Source organism: Anabrus simplex, chromosome 8 (assembly GCF_040414725.1).
Source record: "Anabrus simplex isolate iqAnaSimp1 chromosome 8, ASM4041472v1, whole genome shotgun sequence".
In the NCBI taxonomy this organism is placed as follows: domain Eukaryota; kingdom Metazoa; phylum Arthropoda; class Insecta; order Orthoptera; family Tettigoniidae; genus Anabrus; species Anabrus simplex.
Window position 1 is genome coordinate 66,362,492 of NC_090272.1, and position 24,988 is coordinate 66,387,479.

The 24,988-nt window shown below is 44.6% G+C and overlaps 1 protein-coding gene across 1 annotated transcript in view; it reads left to right on the forward strand.

Moving 5' to 3' along the window:
- LOC136878791 (aldo-keto reductase family 1 member B1) overlaps window positions 1-24,988 on the forward strand; it is a 132,784-nt gene that overhangs the window by 29,360 nt on the left and 78,436 nt on the right. The window contains exon 2 of the mRNA XM_067152264.2: window positions 20,432-20,599. Within this exon, the coding sequence (XP_067008365.2) occupies window positions 20,432-20,599 (168 nt within the window). The remainder of the gene's footprint in view (window positions 1-20,431; window positions 20,600-24,988) is intronic.

The following is a 24,988-nucleotide window of genomic DNA, read 5'->3' on the forward strand; positions in this document are numbered from 1 at the left end:
AGAAAAGTTTATCTTCATTTTGTTCGAAACTATGTCCACCACTTTCAATACTAATTCCACTTTTGATTCTGTTCCTTCCTCAGGTACACCATACACAAACACATTTTTTCTTGCTGATTCGTTCCTCGCTAACCTCACTTCTCTCTTCATTACTGTTAATTCCTCTTCCAGTACCACCACCTTCTTTTTCAAGCTCCCTACCTCATCTTCTATCTCCGCTAACTTGTCATTTACACCTCCAATTTCTTCTTTTATAAAACTTTTTAAGTCCTTCATCTCCTTCATTTGGGTTGCCTGGTGTTCCTGCATCATTTCCTTAATTTCTTCTCCTTTGCTTGCTTCCTTCACCACTCTCTTGATCTCTTCAAGCTCCTCCCAGCCGAACGGTCCCTGGTTTGGACCCGGATTTTTTTCTATACCTCCTACCACCAGCAGCGTCGCAATAACCGTCGCACACAACATAATCTCCAACAGTCCTTTATAACCACTATTTTCTCTTCCTCTCTCAACTCCACCTTCCTTCCAACACTGCCTTGCACCATGCCATCTTCCAATTCTTAGCCTGTATTGCTGTATCGTTATTCCCATATTGCGCACCTCAGCTCATTCACACGTCCGCACTTCCCGATGTCTCGCTCGTGACTGAGGTATGATAATATATAAGAAACTAGAAAACCTGGTCACACAGAACTACCTAGAGGCGAAAAAAAAGATGGATGGATAACATTTGTAAAAGCATAGAACATGATATGAAAATCGGAAATGCTGACAGAGCATACAATCAAGTAAAAGATCGCAATTCAAGGCTAAAATGAAATCCATTGTAATAAAAGATAAGGAAGGAAATCTGTTAATAGAAGATGAGGAGGTAATGGAGAGATGGAAAGAGTATTTGGATGATCTATATAATGGAGAAGAAATTGACACTGTAGATGAGTACATCATAAAACAAGAGCAGGTTTCACAAGATGAACTAGGTCCTCCCATAGTGAGATGTGAATTCGAAACAGCACTGCAACAGCTGAAAAAGGAAAGGCTCCTGGACCAAACAACCTGCCTGCTGAACTGTGGAAAAATCTCTGGAAAAAAGCTGAAGGATGAACTTTTCAAAATCACCAAGTACTGCTAGGAAACGGAGATATGTCAGAGGATTTTGTAGAAAGCAAAGCACAAAAAAGGAGATTCAACAGAATGTTCCACTTACATAATTCTAAGCCTTGTTTCACATGCAGCAAAAATATTCACTTGCGTATTAAAAAACAGAATCAAAATGAAAATTGAGCAGAATATTGATGATGATCAGTTTGGGTTCAGGAAAGGAGTAGGGACGAGAGAAGCTATTATAGCACCTAAAACCATATTGGAGAGAAAACTAGTGATTAACAGAAATACATATATAGCTTTTGTAGACCTGGAAAAAGCTTTTGACAATGTTCAGTGGAAAATATTGTTCAGAACTATGAAGGATATTCATTTGGACTGGAAAGACAGAAAAGCATTACTAAACCTCTACATTAATCAAAGAATAATCATTGAAAGTAATGAAACAGTATGCAAGGTGAGGATCAGGAAAGGCGTAAGACAGGGGTGTTCTTTATCACCATTTTTATTTAATCTGTATATTGAAGAGGCAATTCAAATTTTTAAATCAAAAACGCCTGGCATTAAACTAAATGGAACAACTGAACACCGTATTAGATTTACCGATGACATTGCACTTCTGGCTGACAGTGAGAAGAACATGCAGATCATGCTCAACAAATTAACATCCACCTTAAAAGATTTCCAACTGAACATTAATGTAAATAAAACTAATGTTATAGTTGTAAGCAAATCTAAAATGAAGCCAGCAGCACATCTTTGAATTGGAAATATTTTAATAAAACAGGTGCACAAGTTCTGCTACTTAGGATCAGTTATTCATTAGTTCGTTCGTTCGTTCGTAATCTGTTTACCCTCCAGGGTCGGTTTTCCCCTCCGACTCGGCGAGGGATCCCACCTCTACCGCCTCAAGGACAGTGTTCTAGAGCTTCAGACTCTGGGTCGGGGGATACAACAGGGGAGGATGACCAGTACCTCGCCCAGGCCGCCTCACCTGCCATGCTGAACAGGGGCCTTGTGGGACGGGAAGTATGAAAGGAATAGACAAGGAAGAGGGAAGGAAGCGGCCGTGGTCTGAAGTTAGGTATCATCCCGGCATTTGCCTAGAGGAGAAGTGGGAAACCACGGAAAACCACTTCCAGGACGCCTGAGGAGGGAATCGAACCCCCCTCTACTCAGTTGACCTCCCGAGGGTGAGTCGACCCCGTTCCAGCCCTCGTACCACTTTTCAAATTTCGTGGCAGAGCCGGGAATCGAACCCGGGGGTCTGGGGGTGGCAGCTAATCATACTAACCACTACACCACAGAGGCGGACAGGATCAGTTATTACCGATGAAAACAAATGCACTGTGGAAATAAAAAGGGCAACTTCCCTGTGTAAGAAAGCCTTTGAGGAGAAGAAGCAGCTCTTAATTAATAAATCCTTAGATACTGAACAAAATAAATTGTTTATCAAAACATTCATTTGGAGTGTGCTGCTATATGGCTGTGAAGGATGGACTCTCTTGAAGGAGGGCGTGAAACGACTAGAGGCAGTGGAAATGTGGCTATGGAAGAAGATGACAAGAACTAGCTGGATTGAGAAGAAAACTAATGAAGCAGTGCTAATAAACACCCAAAGACATTTAATAACAACGACAAAAAAGGAGAAAATCGTCAGTTTTTGGTCACATTCTCAGGCATTGACTTCATAAAGAACTTGTTTGAAGGCAAGGTGATTGGAAAGAAAGGCAGAGGGAAACCACGGAAGAAGATCGTTGAAGAGGTAGTTGAGATGTTTGGATGCCAAGGTTATGGAGAGATGAAACGAATGGCAGAGAGAAGAGGTGAATGGTTGCAGCGACAAGGCAAAGCCTTTAGATAATGATGATGATGATGAAAGTTTTTTTTGCTAGGGGCTTTACGTCGCCCCGACACAGATAGGTCTTATGGCGACGATGGGATAGGAAAGGCCTAGGAGTTGGAAGGAAGCGGCCGTGGCCTTAATTAATGTACAGCCCCAGCATTTGCCTGGTGTGAAAATGAGAAACCACGGAAAACCATTTTCAGGGCTGCCGATAGTGGGATTCGAACCTACTATCTACCGGATGGAAGCTCACAGCCGCGCGCCTCTACGCGCACGGCCAACTCGCCCGGTGATGAAAGTTTAGGATGAATCAGATCTATTTAATAGAATCAAATATCCACACACCTCACCTGCGATTGAGAATAAAGTACGGTAAACGAAAGTTTGTCAATGGGCACTTCAGCCGCCCCCCCCCCACTCCCCCTTGGTAATTTAGGAACAAAAATCCCTTGGTATTGCTAGGGTTAAGAAGTATGATGAAATATTCTCCCCTTTTCTTTCTTTTCTTCTGTTAATACATTTTTAAATTTTTCTTTTTCCTGTTTGTGGGGGTAATAAGTAATAAGTAATAATAATAATAATAATAATAATAATAATAATAATAATAATAATAATAATAATAATAATAATAATAATAATAATAAACAATAATAATAATAATCATATCGGGCTCTGTGGTGTGGTGGTTAGTGTGATTAGTTGCCACCCCCAGAGGCCCGGGTTCGACTCCCGTCTCTGCCACGAAATCTGAAAAGTGGTACGAGGGCTGGAACGGGGTCCACTCAACCTCGGGAGGTCAACTGAGTAGAGGGGGGTTCGATTCCCTCCTCAGGCATCCTGCAAGTGGTTTTCCGTGGTTTCCCACTTCTCCTCTAGGCAAATGCCGGGATGATACCTAACTTCAGGCCACGTCTGCTTCCTTCCCTCTTCCTTGCCTATCCCTTCCACTCTTCCCATCCCTCCACAAGGCCCCTGTTCAGCATAGCAGGTGAGGCCGCCTGGGCGAGGTACTGGTCATCCTCCCCAGTTGTATCCCCCGACCCAGAGTCTGAAGCTCCAGGACACTGCCCTTGAGACGGTAGAGGTGGGTTCCCTCGCAGAGTCCGAGGGAAAAACCGACCCTGGAGGGTAATCTGATTACGAACGAACTGCATGGTAAAAAAGCGAATATATGGATAGATATTTTTTTCCAAAGAGACGGTATGATGACGTCAGAAAGAATGCATTATTACTACTAACCATAACGGGCTTCTTATTAAATGTTCATAAAACCAATGAAAATGGCAGGCAAAACAATGTGACTACGACAGGCATATCAAGACGAGTTATCGGACCTTTTTATAACGAATGCTGCGGAGCAGCTCGGGTCCTCCAGTAATAATATTAACATTTATTTTCACCGAATCATTTGAAGCATTGTACAAATTATCGTGCATAAAATTTGAAAAATTTTCATTACGCTCAATAGAGTTATGGGCGTTTACATTTAAGTGCTCCAAATTACACGGACTTCCCCTATTGATTCCCTGATCCACTCGAATGTTTTAAAACTTACGTCGTCGTCTTCTTCTTCTTCTTCTCATCCTTATTCTATTTACCCTCCAGGGTCGGTTTTTCCCTCGGACTCAGCGACGGATCCCACCTGTACCACAAGGGCAGTGTCCTGGAGTTTGAAACTTTGGGTCGGGGATACAACTGGGAAGGAAGACCTGTACCTTGCCCAGGCTGCCTCACCTGTTATACTGAACAGGGGCCTTGTGGAAGGATGGGAAGATCGGAAGGGATAGGCAAGGAAGAGGGAAGGAAGCGGCCGTGGCCTTAAGTTAGGTGCCATCCCGGCATTTGCCTCGAGGAAAAGTGGTAAACCACTTCGAGGATGGCTGAGGTGGGAGTCGAACCCACCTCTATTCAGTTGACCCCCCGAGGTTGAGTGGACCCCGTTCCAGCTCTCGTGCCACTTTTCAAAAATTGTGTGGCAAAGCCGGGAATCGAAACCGGACCCCCGGATGTGGCAACGAATCACGGTAACCACTACACCACAGTTTAAAACTTACTGCGATATAGAATATATATTCTCCTCATAAGGAAATGAAATGGCGTATGGCTTTTAGTGCCGGGAGTGTCCGAAGACAAGTTCGGCTCGCCAGGTGCAGGTCTTTCTATTCGACACCCGTAGGTGACCTGCGCGTCGTGATGAGGATGAAATGATGATGAAGACAGCACATACACCCAGCCCCCGTGCCATTGGAATTAACCAATTAAGGTTAAAATCCCCGACCCGGCCGGGAATCGAACCCGGGACCCTCTGAACCGAAGGCCAATACGCTGACCGTTCAGCCAACGAGTCGGACTCCTCATAAGGAAAGCTTTAGTTACGAAATGTTTCTTCTATTTGTATCACGGACGTTCGTGTTAGTCCGTCATTCGCTGGCATAATATTTGAACCATTTCCTGAGGAGTGAACATCGATCAAGGGTTTTTAATAAAGTGGTGGGTTATCAGAGTCTTTAAAACTAACATGTCTATTCCAAGAGGTAGCGTGTGTTACTATCCACTACATTATTTATTGATCTGCCTGTTGCCATTTCTTGTTGGATGAAGTACTTTAGCATCCATCTCTTAGCAAAGACCAGAACAAAATTTAGCATCCATAGAAGTCTGTCTCATCCATGGCTGTGACAATATGGAAACTGCTGGGTATGAGTACTGACATTCGGACCACGACCGTGTGTCTGATTGTTATGAAAGGAGTTGCTCGTAGGATTAGTCGTACTGCAATAGCACTTTCTAGCTCAGTGAGGAAAGCAATGACAAACTACCTCACTTCTCATCTTGCCTAGTACGCCCCATTTTGGCGACATCTTCTGTTTTTGCGGCTTCACTATAACTGCATGAACTTTGATGGTTCTATTTGAGGAGTGGTGGTGGTGGTGATTATTGTTTTAAGAGGAAGTACAACTGGGCAACCATCCTCTATATAACACTAATCAGAGGGGAAAATGGAAGGGATCCGACACTTCGAAAAATGAAGATACTGGCCAAAGTAAGACAAGGGCCACGAAGGGCGTTAAAATGAAAGACTCCCTAGCCCTCGCAAACCTAATAGCGTCGGGGTCGGAAAAGAACAAGAGTTGACCAAGAGAGGTCGGATAGAGTAGATGAAAGTGAGGAGCCAGGCACAAGTAAGTGGAAGCAATGCCAGGACTCAGCTGAGGGCCCGTGGTCGCCAACCCACGCTCCAAAGTTCAGAGCCTCTGAGGCCCCTTTTAGTCGCCTTTTACGACAGGCAGGGGATACCGTGGGTGTTATTCTACCGCTCCCACCCACAGGGGGATTCTATTTGAGGATCCAATCATACTCTGGGCTGATGACCTAAGAGAAAGAGAGAGACATGTACTGACCTACTACTTGCAGTTAACTTTCCGGTTCCTTGGCTCAATAGTCAGCGTATTGGCAATCGATTCAGAGGGTCCCGGGTTCGATTCCCAGCTTGGTCGAAGATTTTAAACTGTGAATGGTTAATTTCTCTGACTCGGGGACTAAGCGTTTGTGTTCTTTTTAATGCACTTGATACACACCACGCTACCAACCACCACAGAAATACGCAATGGAAATGTTGGTAACCGGGAAAATAGTGGCCGAAACGTCCTGGAAGTTTTTAAACTGTTACAGTTTACTTTATGTTTCAACGATATGTCTTATGGCGATCATGGGATACGGAAGGGCTAGGATTGGGAAGGAAGCTTACGCGTCCTTAATTAAGATACAGCCTCAGCATTTGCTTAGTCTGAAAACGGGAAACCATGGAAAATCACCTTCAGGGCTGCTGGCAGTGCGGTTCGAACCCACTATCTCTCGAGTGCAAGCTAACAGTTTCGCCACCCTAACATCATGGCCAACTCGCTCGGTGATACTAATGTATTACAACCGAAGAAGCTTTTCACCCTGCGGCTTCAATGTATCTGTTTCAAGTGTCTAGTTATATCTTGCTGACGACAGTAAATATTCTAGGAGACCTGTTAAAATGAAGATTTTAGGGAACATGCAGTTTTTTCACACTTTTGTCAATATAATTTCCTAAATTAACAAACAGTTCGATGGTTCAAAGGTATCGCTAACTACTGGCGAATTATTATCGACGGTTTGTATGCACGACTTGTTTTACAAGTTGGCGGTAAAAAAACATATTTTTTAAATTTATTTTACAATTGGCTTTACGTCGCATCGACACTGATAGGTCTTACAGCGACAATAGGATAGGAAAGGTCTAGGACTGGGAAGGAAGCGGCCGTGGCCTTAATTAATGTACAGCCCCAGCTGTAAAAATAGGAAAATTCAGACAGCCATCTTCAGGGGTGCCGATAAAATAATGAGACTTACATTGTTTAATTTTACGATAGCTTATGTTGTTTAGCAGCTCTCGCATCTTATTACACAATTTAAGTAGCAAATTATTTTTAATGAGCAAGATGCAAACATTTCATACATAATTCAAATGAATAAGTGGATATTTCGTGCAGAATTATTTTGTAGATTTCGTTCATGAATGCTGATGTCCTACTCTTCTTGAATGAAAACACTTGGAATGGTTTAAAACGCTCTGATTTGACAGGCAAGGTTTCATATTCCGTGACTTGGAAACGCATATTTTCATCTGAATTTATATTGGTGTCTCTGTAGTTTCTTGCTCCTAAAGCACATGCATGAATTCATGGGTTCAGGATATCATATGAACAGCCTGCATCTTTGTGGCAAGAAATATTTTTTTCTGGTATATTGATCTGTTGATGGCATTTTTTTCTTCCCAACTCCCTACCTCAGATTCTCCCTGCGAATTTATTGACATCTACGTGAATAAAGTAGAAAGTACATGCCTGTTCGTTCAATACCTTACTCAAACTTCTGGGGATGACAAAATAGAGCAATATAAAATAAGCTTTATTAAATAAGAATAGGTCGGAAATGTATTATTGAGGTACTTTATTCCATAACCGAGAAATACATTATTTATATTTTCATCGTAATCTTTTAGAATTTTTTTTAAATTACGGCAGAAGCCGCCCACCCTCGTTAAAGGGTCTACCTTAAAAGGACTGCACCGAGCTCGATAGCTGCAGTCGCTTAAGTGCGGCCAGTATCCAGTATTCGGGAGATAGTAGGTTCGAACCCCACTGTCGGCAGCCCTGAATATGGTTTTCCGTGGTTTCCCATTTTCACACCAGGCAAATGCTGGGGCTGTACCTTAATTAAGGCCACGGCCGCTTCCTTCTCACTCCTAGCCCCTCCCTGGCCCATCGTCGCCATAAGACCTATCTGTGTCGGTGCGACATAAAGCAAATAGCAAAAGGACTGCACCGGCTAACAATTTCCATACGAAATTCTACCTGATCAAATGTATCCGGACACCTCTCTGTACACGAAAATTAGAGCCTAGGTGTTAATACGACAGAGCTGTGGCTATAAAAGGTGGCTGATGACTCATTCTTGTGTGTGTGTGTGTGTGTGTGTGTATGTGTGTGTGTGTGTGTGTGTGTGTGTGTGGTCGGTAGATGCAGAGTGGATCTCAGCCCACAAGTGGCCACGGCTAGTCCGTGGTCCAACAGCTCTGCACGCTGACCGACCAACGGAGCAGAGGAGGGGTGGCCACGGCTCTACCGTGGCTCTACGCCTCTGCATTCGAGAGACGGGACAGGGCTGGACCTCATGGCTGGCCCCAACCATCGGCTGTCTTGAGGTTTTCCGTGGTTTTCGATTCTCCTGCACTAAGACGAATGCCGGGACAGTTCCTAGTATAGGCCACGGCCGCCAACCCCCTCACCTTCTCCGATCATTTCCTTCACCGTAACAAATCTCCCGGCCTGAGAGACGGCGTCACCGTCTAAGAGGCCCGCCTCCCCCTTCAGGGAGGAATGAAAACATTTTACTAGTAGTAGTCATTCTAGTTCAGTGCAACGAGATACAACCCGCAAGGAAGCTTGGTGTTTTCGAACGTTGAATGGTTACGCTAATTTACAAGGGGTAGATATGTGACATGATATTTACTGTTTACGGTGCAGTTTTTCATGCTGATTTCATATCTGGAAACCGTTTTTCTCTATCACATCAGGTTTTGAAAATGTTGACAAAGTTTTATTTTTCATGGAACAGCATTCTTCGAGAACTGTTTACAATGTTTATCGTTATTTTGCATACAAGTCCGAACATTTGCACTTGCTTCTTTTTTATTGTCAGTGATAGTGGACATTAAGGCGTCCAGAGGTCGCAAAAATTTACAAAAATCTGTTTTTCTACATGTGCGGATATGTAAAGACAAATTCAATATGTGCTGTGTGGTACTTCTGCGTTAATCTTAGCTAAAGCCATGTTCATTTGAACTCCATGTAGCAATCAGTGCTCTAGTGAATTTTCTATCTATGAGTTTTTTCCTGTATACAATGTTAAACATATATACGAGTAAATGGTTGATGTACAGTATATATCTCAAGAATCTCAAGAATCTCAAGAGAGAGAAAAATTGTTTGTATAGTTTGAATCAAAATGTTTCAGTTGTCCTGGAACGCTTGTTGAATACAAATATATCTGCCGAAAGTCATTTTTTGTTGATCAGTATTATTGATTGCCACATCAGTTAGTATTTAGTCAGGGCAACTTTTACCCAATTAGACTTTAGGGTGATTGTATCACATTATGTTGTCAGATTTTCTTCTCCTCGATGGTCCCTGTTTGTCAGCACACGTGCCCTACCCAGTGGCCATTGTGTCTGCCCTTTTCCACTTCACAATCACATCCCAAACGGGTATCGAACACAGGACACTCTGAACCGAACCGTGGATTCCGCAGTGCTACTAATCGTGCAGCTAGCACCACGACTGTGCGCTAGGACAGTTCAAGGCTCAGGCATCTGGCCAACGGTGGTGGTGATTATTGTTTTAAGAGGAAGTACAACTAGGCAACCATCCTCTATATAACTCTAATCAGATGGAATAAATCGAAGGGATCCGACACTTCGAAAAATGAAGATATCGGCCATAGGAAGACAAGGGCCACAAAGGGCGTGAAAATGAAAGACTCCCTAGCCCTCGCAAACCTAATAGCGTCGGGGTCGGAAAAGAACAAGAGTTGACCAAGAGAGGTCGGATAGGACAGATGAAAGTGAGGAGCCTGACACAAGTAAGTGGAAGCAATGCCAGGACTCAGCTAAGGACCCCGTGGTCGCCAGCCCACGCTTCAAAGTTCAGAGCCCCTGTGGCCCCTTTTGGTCGCCTCTTACCACAGGCAGGGGATACCGTGGGTGTTATTCTACCGCCCCCACCCACAGGGGGACATCTGGCCAACAAACCGCACATTTCGTCAGTGGACTCTCGCATGGGGTACGTCTTTCTATTTGACCCCCGTGGGTAACTTGCGCGTCTGGGTGTGAGATAGTGATTATAATGAGGTGCAGTGAGGATGAAACTTGGTGTCGGCACATTCCAATCCTGTCGAACAACATCAGCGTCATATGCCCTCATTCCACATGAATACTGCAGAGAGGGTTGAACATGAATCCAGGCTTTTGGCACGCAATCTAGTGCTGGCCAACATTCTGATGGTGGAAGTTTTTCCATCAACGGGACTCGAACCAGCTAACCACGGTGTCAGACCATAAATACTTGATGCCTTAATGATTATGGGCACCAGGCGGGCTACAAAGTCGATAATATTCTAGAAAAAAATTTATATTCCAAACAAACCAAAATATTAATTCTGGGACTGAGGATTTTTTTTTAACTTTATACAATTTGGTTTACGCCGCACTGACACAGATAGGTCTTATGACGACGATGGGATAGGAAAGGCTTACGAGTGGGAAGAAAGCGGCCGTAGCCTCAATTAAGGTACAGCCCCAGCAATTGTCTGGTGTGAGAATGGGAAACAACGGAAAACCATCTTCAGGGCAGCCGACTGTGGGACTCGAACGCACTATCTCCCGGATGCAAGTTCACAGCTGCGCGCCCCTTACCGCACGGCCAACTCGCCCAGTACTGAGGGCATTATCATCACATGCAAGTGTTTTTCAATCCCTTTTTCTTCTAATCGTTATCCATAAATCAATGTTCCAGTTATATTTTTTATCTTCCTATTACTCCAACAATGCGAGGAGAGTATTTGTAAACGTGTGCGCAATCCACACGGGTGACCGCCGGACAATCCTGTTGTATGTTGGGTAATCAGCCCGAAAGTTGGTTTAATCCTTCACAGCTCCGCCAACAGCTGTTATAGACAGCTTGCCGACCCTACTGAAATACATGCACCGACCGGCACTATGAGCGATATTTTCACACCATTCATAACAGGGACTGGCTGAATAAGGAATGGTATTACTAGCATCGCTCATACCTCGGTCACTTTCATATTGTCAAAGCCAAGAATGAGAGACTGAGACAGGTCCATGTAAGTAATAAAATTACTCTAGCCTACACTAGAAGACTTAGTGAACTGTAAACACTACATCTCGCCAGCAAAACCATAATTATACAGTGATTGTAAAATTCAATTTACATAACTAGTTCGTTTGCTTGTTGTGATTCAGTCTACTACTCTGACCTTCGTCCAGATGTGTTGTGTTTGTCACAGGTGGTGGTGGAGGAGGAGATTAATGTTTTAAGAGGAAGTACAACTATGCAACCATCCTCTATATAACACTATTCAGAGACAAAATTGGAAGGGATCCGACACTTCAAGAAATGAATATATCGGCCAAAGAAAGACAAAGGCCATGAAGGGCGTTAGAGGACTCCCAAGGCCTGGGAAATCTAATACTGTCGGGGTCGGAAAAGAACAAGAGTTGACCAAGGGAGGTCGAATAGGATAGATGAAGGAGAGGAGCCTGGCACAAGTAAGTGGAAGCAATGCCAGGACTCAGCTAAGGGCCCCGTGGTCACTAACCCACGCTCCCTACTTGAGAACCCCTGGGACCCCTTTTAGTCGCCTCTTAAGACAGGCAAGGGATACCGTGGGTGTTATTCTACCGCCCCCACCCACAGGAGGATGTGTTTGTGACAGTAGGTTGCTTGACCTTGCGACTAGAGTGACTCACAGCATACAGCAGCAAGCCACTGTACCGCAGCGCAGGTTCTTACGTATTGTGTTACCTTACATAAAAGTACTGTATTGTGTTTTACAACGTACCATCATAGTTCCTACAGTTAGTCTGAAAAAGAAATGGGGTGAAACGGTGGTAGTATCACGATTGAAACAAGCCTAAAGAGCTTAAATGTTTTATGCCATTGTTTCTTACGTCCCACTAACTACTTTTGACGGTTTTCGGAGACGCCGAGATACCGGAATTTAGTCCCGCAGGAGTTCTTTTATGTACCAGTGAATCTACCGACACGAGGCTGACATATTTGAGCACCTTCAAATACCACCGGACTGAGCCAGGATCGAACCTACCAAGTTGGGTTCAGAAGGCCAGCGCCTCAGTTGTCTGAGCGACTCAGATCGTCAATACCGTTGGTGCTGGAAGAGAACAGGAGGTGACCAAGGAAAGATACATAGGGTCGTCAGAAACAACGTGGTATATGAGTGTTACAGTGTTGGTCATACTGATAAATAATTTGAAAAAATAATTCGATAGCCTTTTTTAAAAATCTCTCGTGTGGATCTGCATGTCCCAGGACCTAAATTTGGTCCCTTTACAGTTATGTATCAAAGCTAGAGACTTTTAAGTAAAGAGAGATTCACCCGAGGTAAATCTCTACTTATCTTAAAGATATTCTCTATCGCGGAAAAATTCGTATCCGTTTATGTACGAGGGCTGATCAACAAAGACTGAGACTGATTTTTTCACAGATGTGTGTTACTCCATTTAAATAATTATATGATCTTTTTTTTAAATAGTCCCCTCCTACTCCCCCCCCCCCCCCAATGGCGCAACAGCCCCACAGCCCCGAAGGGCAACGGCCTACCAAGCGACCGCTGCATGGGTCGAAGGTTTGCAGATTATGAGGTGTCGTGTGGTTAGCACGCTCCTCAAATGCAATCACGTACGCTGAGTGGACCTCAAACCAGTCCTCAGATCCAGGTAAAAATCCCTGACCTGGCCGGGAATCGATCCCCGGGGCCTCCGGGTAAGAGTCAGGCACGCTATCTTTACACCGCGGGGCAGGTTTTTCTCCGGGTACTCCGGTTTTCTCTGTCATCTTTCATTCCAGCAACACTCTCTTCTTTCATTTCACCTTCTTCTTCTTCTTCTTCTTCTTTTGTACCGCTTTTTCCACAGTGTGGGGTCGTGGGTGCGAATTGTGTCACACATGTGAATTTGGCCCTGTTTTACGGCCGGATGTCCTTCCTTTTTGTTGCTATTTGCTTTACGTCGCACCGACACAGAGAGGTCTTATGGCGACGATGGGATAGGAAGGGCCTAGGAATTGGAAGGAAGCGGCCGTTGCCTTAATTAAGTTACAGCTCCGGCATTTGCCTGGTGTGAAAATGGGAAACCACGGAAAACCATCTTCAGGGCTGCCAATACTGGGGCTCGAACGCACTATCTCCCGATTACTGGATACTGGCCACACTTAAGCGACTGCAGCTATCGAGCTCGGTGGATGTCCTTCCTGTCGCAACCCTATATGGAGGGATGTAATCACTATTGCGTGTTTCTGTGGTGGTTGGTAGTGTAGTGTGTTGTCTGAATATGAAGAGGAAAGTGTTAGGACAAACACAAACTCCCAGTCCCCGGACCAGAATAATTAATCAGAGGCGATTAAAGTCACCGACAAGGCCGGAATCTAACCCGGTACCCACTGAACCGAAGGCCTCAACGCTGACCATTCAGCCAAATCATTTCATTTCATCTGTCAGTCATTAATCATTGCCGCAGAGGAGTGCGACAGCCTTCGGCAGCCGGCACAATGCCTATCCTCGCCGCAAGATGGGGCTTCATTCATTCCATCCCTGACCCGGTCGCTGCCTGGAAAACAGGTTGTCGGTTTTCATTCATTTCACGCCTTTAATTACTTTCCTCTAAACATCCAGCGCTCAGAGACATGCGGTTTATAAATGTGACGTATTGTATGTAAGAACTTTGCATCAAAGAGAAGACAGTTCAAGGGCAGGCCTTCGGTAATATGACAGGAGAAAAAGATCGATTGGGCGTCTCCCTTGAAACCTGAGACATCTTCATAAAACGCTGTCGAACAAAATACGAAGACTCTGGGTGATATGTGATTAATGTTAGTTTTAAATAACACACTGTGATGTAATTACAGAACAAACTGTGAGAGTTTCCGAGGAGCTGCCCCGTATCAGGAGGATGGGGTGAGATCCGAGTTGCATAGTCACTGGACTCTCCCTCGTTGAACCCCGGTCGTTGAATGTGGGCGTTTTGAAATGAAGAGTTATGTGCTTGTTGTTCGGATGCTATGTTAAACTAGAGGTCCTATGGCTATGATCAGATCTGTATGGTGATCAGAGAGATATTAGTGAATACCGGTAATGTAAACGCTTACACCAGCTTGGGACCCGCTGTATAGTGTAGTTGATTATGCCCTCGTCTCCTATCCTCAAAAGTTGCTAAATCGAACACTTTCAAGGCCAATTGACATAAATGTGCTTAGGTAGATAATAGATGGATCATCAAGAGGTGGAGGGGTTTATGTGCCAAAAAAATATATACTTGTCTGTTTTTAAGTGAAAATAATATTCTGAATATCAGCTCCAATTTAAGCCACGTTAAAGGGAAATGAGAATCCACAGCCTGTTTACAGTCATTCGACCGGGTCAGGAATGGAATGAACGAAGCCCCCATCTAGCGGCGATGATAGGAATTGTGCCAGCTGCCGAAGTCTGTCGCACTGCTCTGGGGCAATGATTAATGACTGACAGATGAAATGATAGTGGAGAGTGTTGCTGGAATGAAAGACGGCAGGGAAAACCGGAGTACCCGGAGAAAAGCCTGCTCCGTCTCCGCTTTGTCCGGCATAAATCTCACATGGAGTGACCAGGATTTGAATCACGGAACCTAATGGTGAGAGACCGGCGCGCTGTCGCCTGAGCAACGGAGGCTCTATACTGAGAGTCAACTCAAGACCTTAGCGGTCCCTTTGATGTTAGTCAGACTTCTGGTCGGTGAAAAGGCTTCCGCAGCGCCAAATAGTTCCCTAGGTTTGTTACTTGTTCCTGAAGTCAGGAGCTTTCTTCAGTTTGGTTAGATATTCTGGTGAACTGACTTGATGAATAAACATTTTTGCCCTGTATAAATCTGCAAAATATATCACAGGTTGTATGTTATTCGGGTTCGTTACCAACTCTTATATTTCATACGTAGATGGCTATGAATACTTATTGTTCTCAGTGGTGTATGTAGCAAAATAATAATTATTTAATATGATATTGATATCTTATTGCAGTGTGTACTTAGTAAGCTTTGTTCGAGTTCATTCCACTGCTGATAAGTTCGCATAATATGTGCGACGTTGAAGATGGATCCAAGAAAACTGTTGGCAATACTGGCTGCAACAGCGTGTTCAGTATTCATAATGGCTGCCAGCTGTGAGAAAGACGTGATGCTGTGACGCTTGAGTCCCCTGTGAAATACTTTAAAGCTAACAAAAGTGAAGAAAAATAAAGTAGAAAATCTAAAGCAAATTGTTTTAAATGTTTACAGTAGGCTGCGAGATGAGAATCCGCCGTGGACTGTGGAAGACGTGGTGAAAAACACCACGCAGCTGACCGGCGTTTCTGTGTACGGTGTTTACGCCGCTCGCTTGGAATTTAAACTCCACGGAAAATCCAAGTGTCCAGCGAAAGATCGATGTGTCAGCTCAGCACTCGCCGTAGATAAAACAGGAAGGGCCTTAACAGGGTATGGGAATAGGATCCTTGGCTTATTCGATGATGATAATACTAATAATAATAGTAATAATAATAATAATTTGTACTTTACCGCCGTCTACCTGCAGAAATGTTGTCATGAGAGGATCATGAGTTCGTTTTTACCTTCCGAATGACGGGACTACAATATTTATAACATTCCTGGAAGCATTGTATTTTGCAATCCCACTCACGGGTGGGTTTTTGAGCTTTTTTAACTGTGAGAAACTGCCACTGACAGTCGTTGCACGAGAGCGGAATCGTATACTTATGTTGTAAGTCTCCATGTGCTTCACACAAATTGCATTATGAAATAAAAATAAATCTTGCTTTTCTTCCCTCGGTATTCGTCAGTAATCTGTAGGTTTGACATGGTCAATAAAGGAATAAATAGGTATGGTACGTATTCAAAGTACAGCTGTGTGAAAGGAAGTGATTTCGTTTGATGCTTCACTATTTCAGAATGAAGTACTGTACTTGTCAGATGGACGCACGGCGTTAATGATAAGCTGGTTGTGGCGGCGATGGAGAACGACGACGAGACGGGAAGGGGGAACAGGGGACGTGCTCACATGCGGAAGGATACTTTTCCTAAGCTCTTAACTTGAATTTCAGTATAGTATGTTACAGGAATAAGGTCAATTCTAAATATGCTAAACTGATTTTAAATGAACAAAGGTGAGGATGTGTACGTGACATCGTTCCTTAGCCAACTCCTGTTGTCATCCGAAGCCAAGGAAGTCTTCCATGGCCCTTCTCTTTCTTTTGACAATCCCTTTATTCTTCTAACGATTGAACGTCGTTTCTCTGTTCTGAACAATATCCTCTGTTACCATTCGAAGGCATGTTCATTTAATTTGATCTGATGCCATTTAGGCCATCTTCGAGTCAATTTTGACGTTTCATTTTACTCTAACAGACACTCCAAAGTTTTAACTTTTGTCACTCACTGCTGGTGATTATTGTTTTCAGAAGAAGTACAACTGGGCAAACAACATCCTTCATTGACACTAATCAGGAAGAAAATGGAACAGGACCGCTACTTCGAAGAATGAAGCCTCCGTGGCTCAGGCGGCAGCGCGCCGGCCTCTCATCGCTGGACACCGCAGTTCAAATCCCGGTCACTCCACGTGAGATTTGTGCTGGACGAAGTGGATGCAAGACAGGTTTTTCTCCGGGTACTCCGATTTTCCCTGTCATATTTCATTCCATCAACACTCTTCAATATAATTTCATTTCATCTGTCAGTCATTAATCATTAGCGCAGAGGAGTGCGACAGGCTTCTGCAGCCGGCACAATGTCTATCCTCGCAGCTAGAGGGGGGCATCATTCATTCCATTCCTGACCCGTTCGAATGACTGGAAACAGTCTGTGGATTTTCATTTTCATTTTCACTTCGAAGAATGACGGTATCGGTAAAAGAAAGGGCAGGTCCATAAAGCGCGCGAAAATGAAAGACTCCCCAGGCCTCACAAACCTAATACCATCGGGGCCGGAAAAGAACAAGAGTTGACCAAGGGAGGTCGGCTAGTAAAAATGAAGACGAGGAGCCTGACACAAGTAAGAGGAAGCAATGCCAAGCTCAGCTAAGGGACCCACGCTCTGAAGGTCCCCTTTTATGACAGGCAGGAAATACCTTGGGTGTATTCTACTGTCCCCACCCACACGGGCTCTTTTCAGTGGAAGTGGGGTACAGAGGCTGTCCTTTGTACATACACTTGACCGCTGCCACACTGCACATTGAGGTTTGACTCCTTTTCTTGTACACGTCATTTGGTTGCGTAATGTTTGAAGTGGTCCTTTATTGATTTTAGCGGTGAACCCACATATAATATCATGCCCATTCCTTTATAACGACCGAGCTCGATAGGTTCAGTCGCTTAAGTGCGGCCAGTATCCAGTAATCAGGAGATAGTGGGTTCGAACCCCATTGTTGGCAGCCCTGAAGGTGGTTTTCCGTGGTTTCCCATTTTCACACCAGGCAAATGTTGGGGCAGTACATTAATTAATCCCACGATAGCTTCCTTCCCACGCCTAGCCCCTTCCTATCCCATCGTCGCCATAAGACCTATTTGTGTCGGTGCGACGTAAAGCAACTTCTAAAAAAAAAAAAAAAAAAAAAAAAAGAAATCCTTTATAACGTTTAGTATTTTTTTCTTTCTTTCTTAATCTGTTTACCCTCCAGGGTTGGTTGTTCCCTCGGACTCAGCGAGGGATCCCACCTCTACCTCCTCAAGGGCAGTGTCCTGGAGCGTGTGACTGTGGGTCGGGAGATAAAACTAGGAAGGAGGACAAGTACCTCGCCCAGGCGGCCTCACCTACTATTCTGAACAGGGGTCTTTTGGGGAATGGGAAGATTGGAAAGGATAGCAAGGAAGAGGGAAGGAAGTGGCCGTGGCCTTAAGTTAGGTACCATCCCGGAATTTGCCCAGAGGAGAAGTGGGAAACCACGGAAAACCACTTCGAGGATGGCTGAGGAGGGAATCGAACCTCCCTCTATTCAGTTGACCTCCCGAGGCTGAGTGGACCCTGTTCCAGCCCTTGTACCACTTATCAAATTTCGTGGCAGAGCCGGGAATCGAAGCCGGGCCTCCGGGGGTGGCAGCTAATCACACTAACCACTGCACCACAGAGGCGGCTTAGGTCCTTTCTTTATCTTTAATATTTCTGGGGGTAGAGTGTTAAAGAAGTGTCTTTTGACTTGGGATTGGTAATACAGATCTTAGTTTTAGTCTAGTGCCATGTCGTGTATGTTTCTGGTCCTAGAATCTGTGGTAGTTCTTTACGACGTGTGTTGTCACAAGTTTTGTTATGTTTAAAACCTGAGCTAATTTTTTTTCTATTTGCTTTACGTCGCACCGACACAGGTAGGTTATGGCGACGATGGGATAGGAAAGGCGTAGGAATGGGAAGGAAGAGGCCGTGGCCTTAATTAAGGTACAGCCCCAGCATTTGCCTGGTGTGAAAGTGGGGAAACCACGGAAAACCATCTTCATCACTGCCGGCAGTGGGGTCAAACCCACTTTCTCCCGGATGCAAGCTCATAGTTGTGTGCCCCTAACTGCACGCCCAACTCGCCCGGTGATTTAAAATGTTATCAGAGGAAATTAAAAATTTCCCATGCATACCTTTTAGTATCTGCTTATCGGTATTGATAGAGGAATTGTATACGTCTATACTTGTCCGCCTGACTCCTTGGTTGAATAGTCAGCATTGAGAGCTTTCCGGGTTCGATTCCCGGCCAGGTCGGGGATTTTAATCGCGTCTGATTAATTCTTCCTGCTCGGGGACTGGGTGTTTTTACTAACATTTTTCTCTTCATATTCAGACAACACATAATATGACCAACCAGCATAGAAATACGCAATAGTGATTACATCCCTCCACATAGGGTTGTCATCAGGAAGGGCATCCGGCCTTAAAACAGGACCGAATCCACGTGTGCGACACAGTTTGCACCCGCGACCCCACGAGTCTGAGGAGAGCGGTAGAAAAAGAAGAAGAAGAAGATAGATTGTGTGCTTGTATCTTTTCTTTGCAAGTGGCTTTACGTCGCACTGACACAGATAGGTCTTATCGCGACGATGGGATAGGAAAGGCCTAGGAGTTGGAAGGAAGCGGCCGTGGCCTTAATTAAGGTACAGCCCCAGCATTTGCCTGGTGTGAAATTGGGAAACCGCGGATAACCATCTTCAGGGCTGCCGACTGTGGGATTCGAACCCACTATCTCCCAGATGCAAGCTCACAGCCGCGCGCCTCTAACCGCACGGCCAACTCGCCCGGTGTGCTTGTATCTGATACATTTAAATTTATGTGTGTTATTGAGAGATTTTATAGGCTATAATTTATTTCAGGTCGGCCAGTTTTGTTTGCTGCCGGCGGGCGCGTATCGTATTTGTTAAACTTCTGAGGGATGTAGTTTAATTTATTTGCTAGTGGGATTTTATAATTAGAGCCCTGCGCGGATATACAAAATATTATCCGCACTTTCTTCATCCGCATCCGCGAATTTTTATCCGCATCTGCGAATGATTATCTGTGGATATTGTAAATAATTAACTACATTATATCACACCCAATGTATTGAAACAGATAGATCTCTTAACATAATACAATAGACCTAATACCTGACACTAGAATCCCTAGTCACAGGTTTATGAGGGATTTTCTCTTGCGACAACTACCGACATATTGGCCTTTGTTCCTTTTTCCCATTAACTGTGAGCAGGATCTAGTTGGGCTTAGGTCAGATTTACGGCTTTATGATCTCAAGGCTCTTTATACTGTATATCAACATTCTCTCACACCACTGTCAAAAGTCGCCCAACCACAAGCAAATAAAAGAGTAAAATCAATAAACTCCATTATTTGGAAATTATCAGCAAAGTTATCCGCACTGCCATAGAGTTTGTATCCACTAAAGCACTAACTTCGCGGATATCCGCCTCCGTGCAGGCGTAACCTACTAGGTGGCCCGCCCCTCCCCTTCAGAGAGGGGAACGAAATCTTGTAAGTAGTAGCAGCAGCAGCAGCAGCAGCATCCGTGCAGGGCTCTATTTGTAATGTGTTTTGTGCTTTCTTCTCTTTCTTCAATGAGGCAATCTCTCTAATGTTTTCGTTCTGTGCAGGCTCCTGCAGGAGAAGTGGGTGTTGCCATCAAGGAAGCCATTGACATTGGCTACCGTCATTTCGACTGTGCTATGTTCTACCGCAATGAGGCTGAAGTGGGCAACGCTATCCGAGATAAGATTGCAGACGGAACTGTGACTCGCGAAGAGGTCTTCGTCACCAGCAAGGTAAGAATCACTAGCCGTTTAGAGAAGAGCTGTGTCTAGAATGTTAAATCAGTAACACTGAGCTACACATACGACCTGTGACAATAAAGTTTGGTGAATAGTACTGTACTATCAACACAGATGAACAATGCACGACAGTGCCCGTATTGTCCTTCGAAATACAGTAGTCCCCTCCCATAACTATGCACTGCTGAGATCGGCGATACATGTCCTGGAAACTTTGCAAGAAGGCTTCCTTTGGGATGGTGTTCAAAAGCCTCGTCGCGTTTCGTTGGATGTCAGGAATATCGTCAAATCTCTGTCCTTTCAAAGCGAGTTTGAGTCGTGGGAATAGGAAGAAGTCTGGAGGATTGAGATCTGATCGTCCGTCAAGTGATGTGACACAAGACGAGAACACGTTTTCCTCTTCCCTAACTTCTGGGTAACGATTTGTCGCACGGATTCACGGTTAATCTGCGGTTCATCCGCTAGCATGCGCACAGTTAATCGCCGATCGTTCGTGATTAATGTCCTCACCTTCTCAATGTTTTCGTCGCTGACGGCGGTCGCCGGTCTTCCGCTACGGGTTTGTCAGAAACACTTTCTCGGCCTCCTCGAAAACGGGCGAACCACTCGTACACACACTTCAAAACACGTATCAACATCGCATGCGTTTCTTTCGGTGTCTTGCCAAGCTTAAAACAAAACAGTACATTGATCTTTTAGTCGTTCATGTTCCTGTTCGCAGTTCAGAACCAACGCACTAAACACGCACTGAGTCAAACAGGTCTTACACGGCACACACACGATGCTCAACTGAACAACGTTGGGAGCAGATGGTCAAAACCTGCTACTACGCAGGTGCAGCGTTGTGTGTCGCCAGTGTTGCCGGATCGACCTTTCTGATTTCATTCACCGAACTTTGTCACAGGCTGTATGATACCATACTACAAAAAGTGAGGATGGTCACGTTGAAACGACTGTACCTACCTCTCATCCAATTTTAGGGCTGTTTCTTCATTTCACGAAATTAATACTTCTTCCGGATCACTGCTTGAAATAGCACCGCATCAAATAAATAGTTACTGCTTCGAGGCTATGGAACACGACCCCGGTAGTTATTCAAAATTCTTCATGTAGGATGTTTAAAACAGCCTCCCGTGAATTCCTCCAGCGTACATACAGTTAACTTGTATAAATGAATGAATGAATGAATGAATGAATGAATGAATGGGGTGTGAATGAAATAAAATGTATGTCCAACACTGTCCGGCTGCGCAGTGTAGGAGGCAACGCGTCCACCTGTCACCCGGCGGCCCCGGGTTCGATTCCCGGCTGGGTCAGGGGTTTTTAATTGTAAATGAGTAATATCCCTGGCCTGGGGACTGGGTGTTTGTGTCATCCTTAACGTTTATTTCCTCACATTCAACACTCTACACCTCGATTACACGCAGGTTCATATCACATGGTGCAAGTAGGGGTAAACGATCTCTATAGGTCGACGCCCCGAACAAATAACATTTAAAAAATTGTCCAACATTTGTCCCGTTCCTCTATGGGATGAATATTCGTAGCGAGATTTTACGACCGGGTGCTCTTCCTGACGTCAACATCATCAGCGGAATTAATGAGATGAGATGAAATGAATGACGTGATATAGAGAAAAATTTTCTTTATCTCGCACTGACAATAAAGGTCTTATGGCGGCGATGGGATAGGAAAGGGCTAGGAGTGGGAGGGAAGCGGCCATGGCCTTGATTAGGTACAGCCCAAGCATTTACCTGGTGTGAGAATGGGAAACCACGGAAAACCATCTTCAGGGCTACCGACAGTGGGGTTTGAACTCACTCTCTCTCGCATGCAAGCTCACAGCTGCGCGCCCCTAACCTCACGGCCATCTCGCCCGGTACGTGATATATGATAGTAGGCAGGGAGAGGGTGAAACCCGCTACCGTCATATAGTCAAATAGCACCAAGGAGTCTGCTCAAGGCTTTGTGTCTCCATCCACAGACGAATCACCATCAACAGCGCAGAGGTTTGGAATTTAATCGACTCATTTGGCACGCAGTCTAGTGATTAGACATTGTATACCACCACCTCTTCTACCCAGCCGGCCAACATTGTGATGGTGAACATTTTTTTGACCAACTGGACTCGAACCGGCTAACCACGGTGTCAGACAGTTTAGAGTTAACACCTGAACGATCATGGCCACCAGGCGGGTTTGCGAATAAAATCAAATATTAAATGTAAGTTTCCTGTGTTATTCCATCTACGGTTTCCTCTTCTCATTTAAGATTAAGGATTGATTTCTAGGATTAGATAACGTAGTAACATGGTTCTTAGTGAACTGAGACTGTAACATAGTCATATTAATTTCATTTCTTTTTGCCTCATATTCAACAAAGTAAGTTTCACGGAACGGAGTGGACGCGCGTGGCTATGGAGCAAAGTTCTGCATACGGGAGACGAGTGGGTTCGAACCCGACCGTCGGCAGTCGTACGAATGGTTCCTTGTGCTTTCCTATTTTCACTTCCAGGCAAATACCGGGACTGTTCCTATTCATAGGTCACAGTCGATTCCATCCACCTTTTCAATTCCATTCACCATCATTCATCTCATCTTAATTAGCTCCTCAATTGAGGTTGGCGTCAGAAAGGGCATCCGGCCGTAAAACATGCTATAAAACTTCATCTCTGACCTTGTATCAGTAAACAGAGATATACCTTCAATAGAATAAGTTTTACTTTCAGCTGTAGTGTTAACATTCTTCAGTTATCAATTTGATATATTTCTGTTATTATTTACTTCCTATTTATCCTATACTTCTTCATTAATCGTATCGTAATTAATTGTATTATTGTTATTCCTCAGTTGACTCACATATTTTTTCTCATTAACTGTAATGGATTGCCACGATGAAAAATTCCACAGCCTGTTTCTGGTCATTCGACCGGATCAAGAATGGAATGAATGAATGAATGAATGAATCCCCCATCTACCGGCAAGGATAGGGACTGTGCCGTCTGCCGAAGCCTGTCGCACTCCTCTGAGGCAATGTTTAATGACTGACAAACGAAATGATATTGGAAAGTGTTGCTGGAATTAAAGACAGGGAAAACCGGAGGACCCGTGAGAAACCTGCCCCGCCTCCGCTTTGTGTAGCAAAAATCTCACATGGGGTGACCGGGATTTGAACCACGGAACCCGTGGTGAGGGGCCGGCGCGCTGCCGCCTGAACCACGGAGGCTGACCCTGGAGAAATAAAAATTAATCTTGAATAAATCACTAAACTCCCAGTACTTTGAGTTCTTGCTACCGATCTTCGAAATATGCATGTAGTATTGTACAATTCAATAAATTTGCAGGTTTTTTTTGTTTTTTTTGTTACAGAATCGACCTAAGTCAAGTGACTTAGTTTACTTTTCAAAAAACTCTCTATTCTTTCTTTCTTTCTTTCTTAATCCGTTTAACGTCAAGGGTTGGTTTTTCCCTCGGACTCAGCGAGAGATCCCACCTCTACCATCTAAATGGCAGTGTCCCGGAGCGTGAGCATTTTGGTCGGGGGTATACAACTGGGAAGGAGGACCAGTACCTCGCCTAGGTCGCCTCACCTGCTATGCTGAACAGGGGCCTTCTGCGGGAATGGGAAGTTAAGAAGGTATAGACAAGGAAGAGGGAAGGATGCGGCCGTGGCCTTAAGTAAGGTACCATCCCGGCATTTGCCTGGAGGAGAAGTCGGAAATAACGGAAAACAACTTCGTGGATGGCTGAGGTAGAAGAAAACCCTCCTCTACTCAGTTGACCTCCCAAGGCTGAGTGGACCCCGTTCCAGCCCTCGTACCACTTTTCAAATTTCGTGGCAGAGCCTGGAACCGAAGCCGGGTCTCCGGGGGTGGCAGCTAATCACACCAACCACTACACCACAGAGGCGGGCATTCTGTATTCTAACGTTAATAACTTCAAAATAGGATTTTAGTTCGTTAACGTTGTTCTTCCTCCCGAAGGTATCGCCACCTTGACGAAGGCAAAATATATTTTGCCGGGTGTTTATTGGAGGCTTGCGTGGTCAAATGATCCTTAGAGCTATGCCGGCGGGAGCATCTGCTCCTGGTAGGGCCACCCAAGCCGGACAGGTCTAAGGTGATGATCCAGACTAAGAGTGATACGCTGGTCCTCCAGGCTGGGGATTGAGCGTAGGGTTAACTCCCCTACCTCGTAAAAAATAAAAACAACTGTTACGGATACCTTAAGAATGAATAAAGCAGGACTGGAAAACTTGGTGACGAACCGGCGAGAAAAACGACTAAAGTGAAGGAAAAAGGATATTATTTTAGCAACGTGGAATGTTAAGACATTGAAGAGACCTGGCAAGTTGAAAGAATTACGTTGGAGAAGAAAAGCTGAG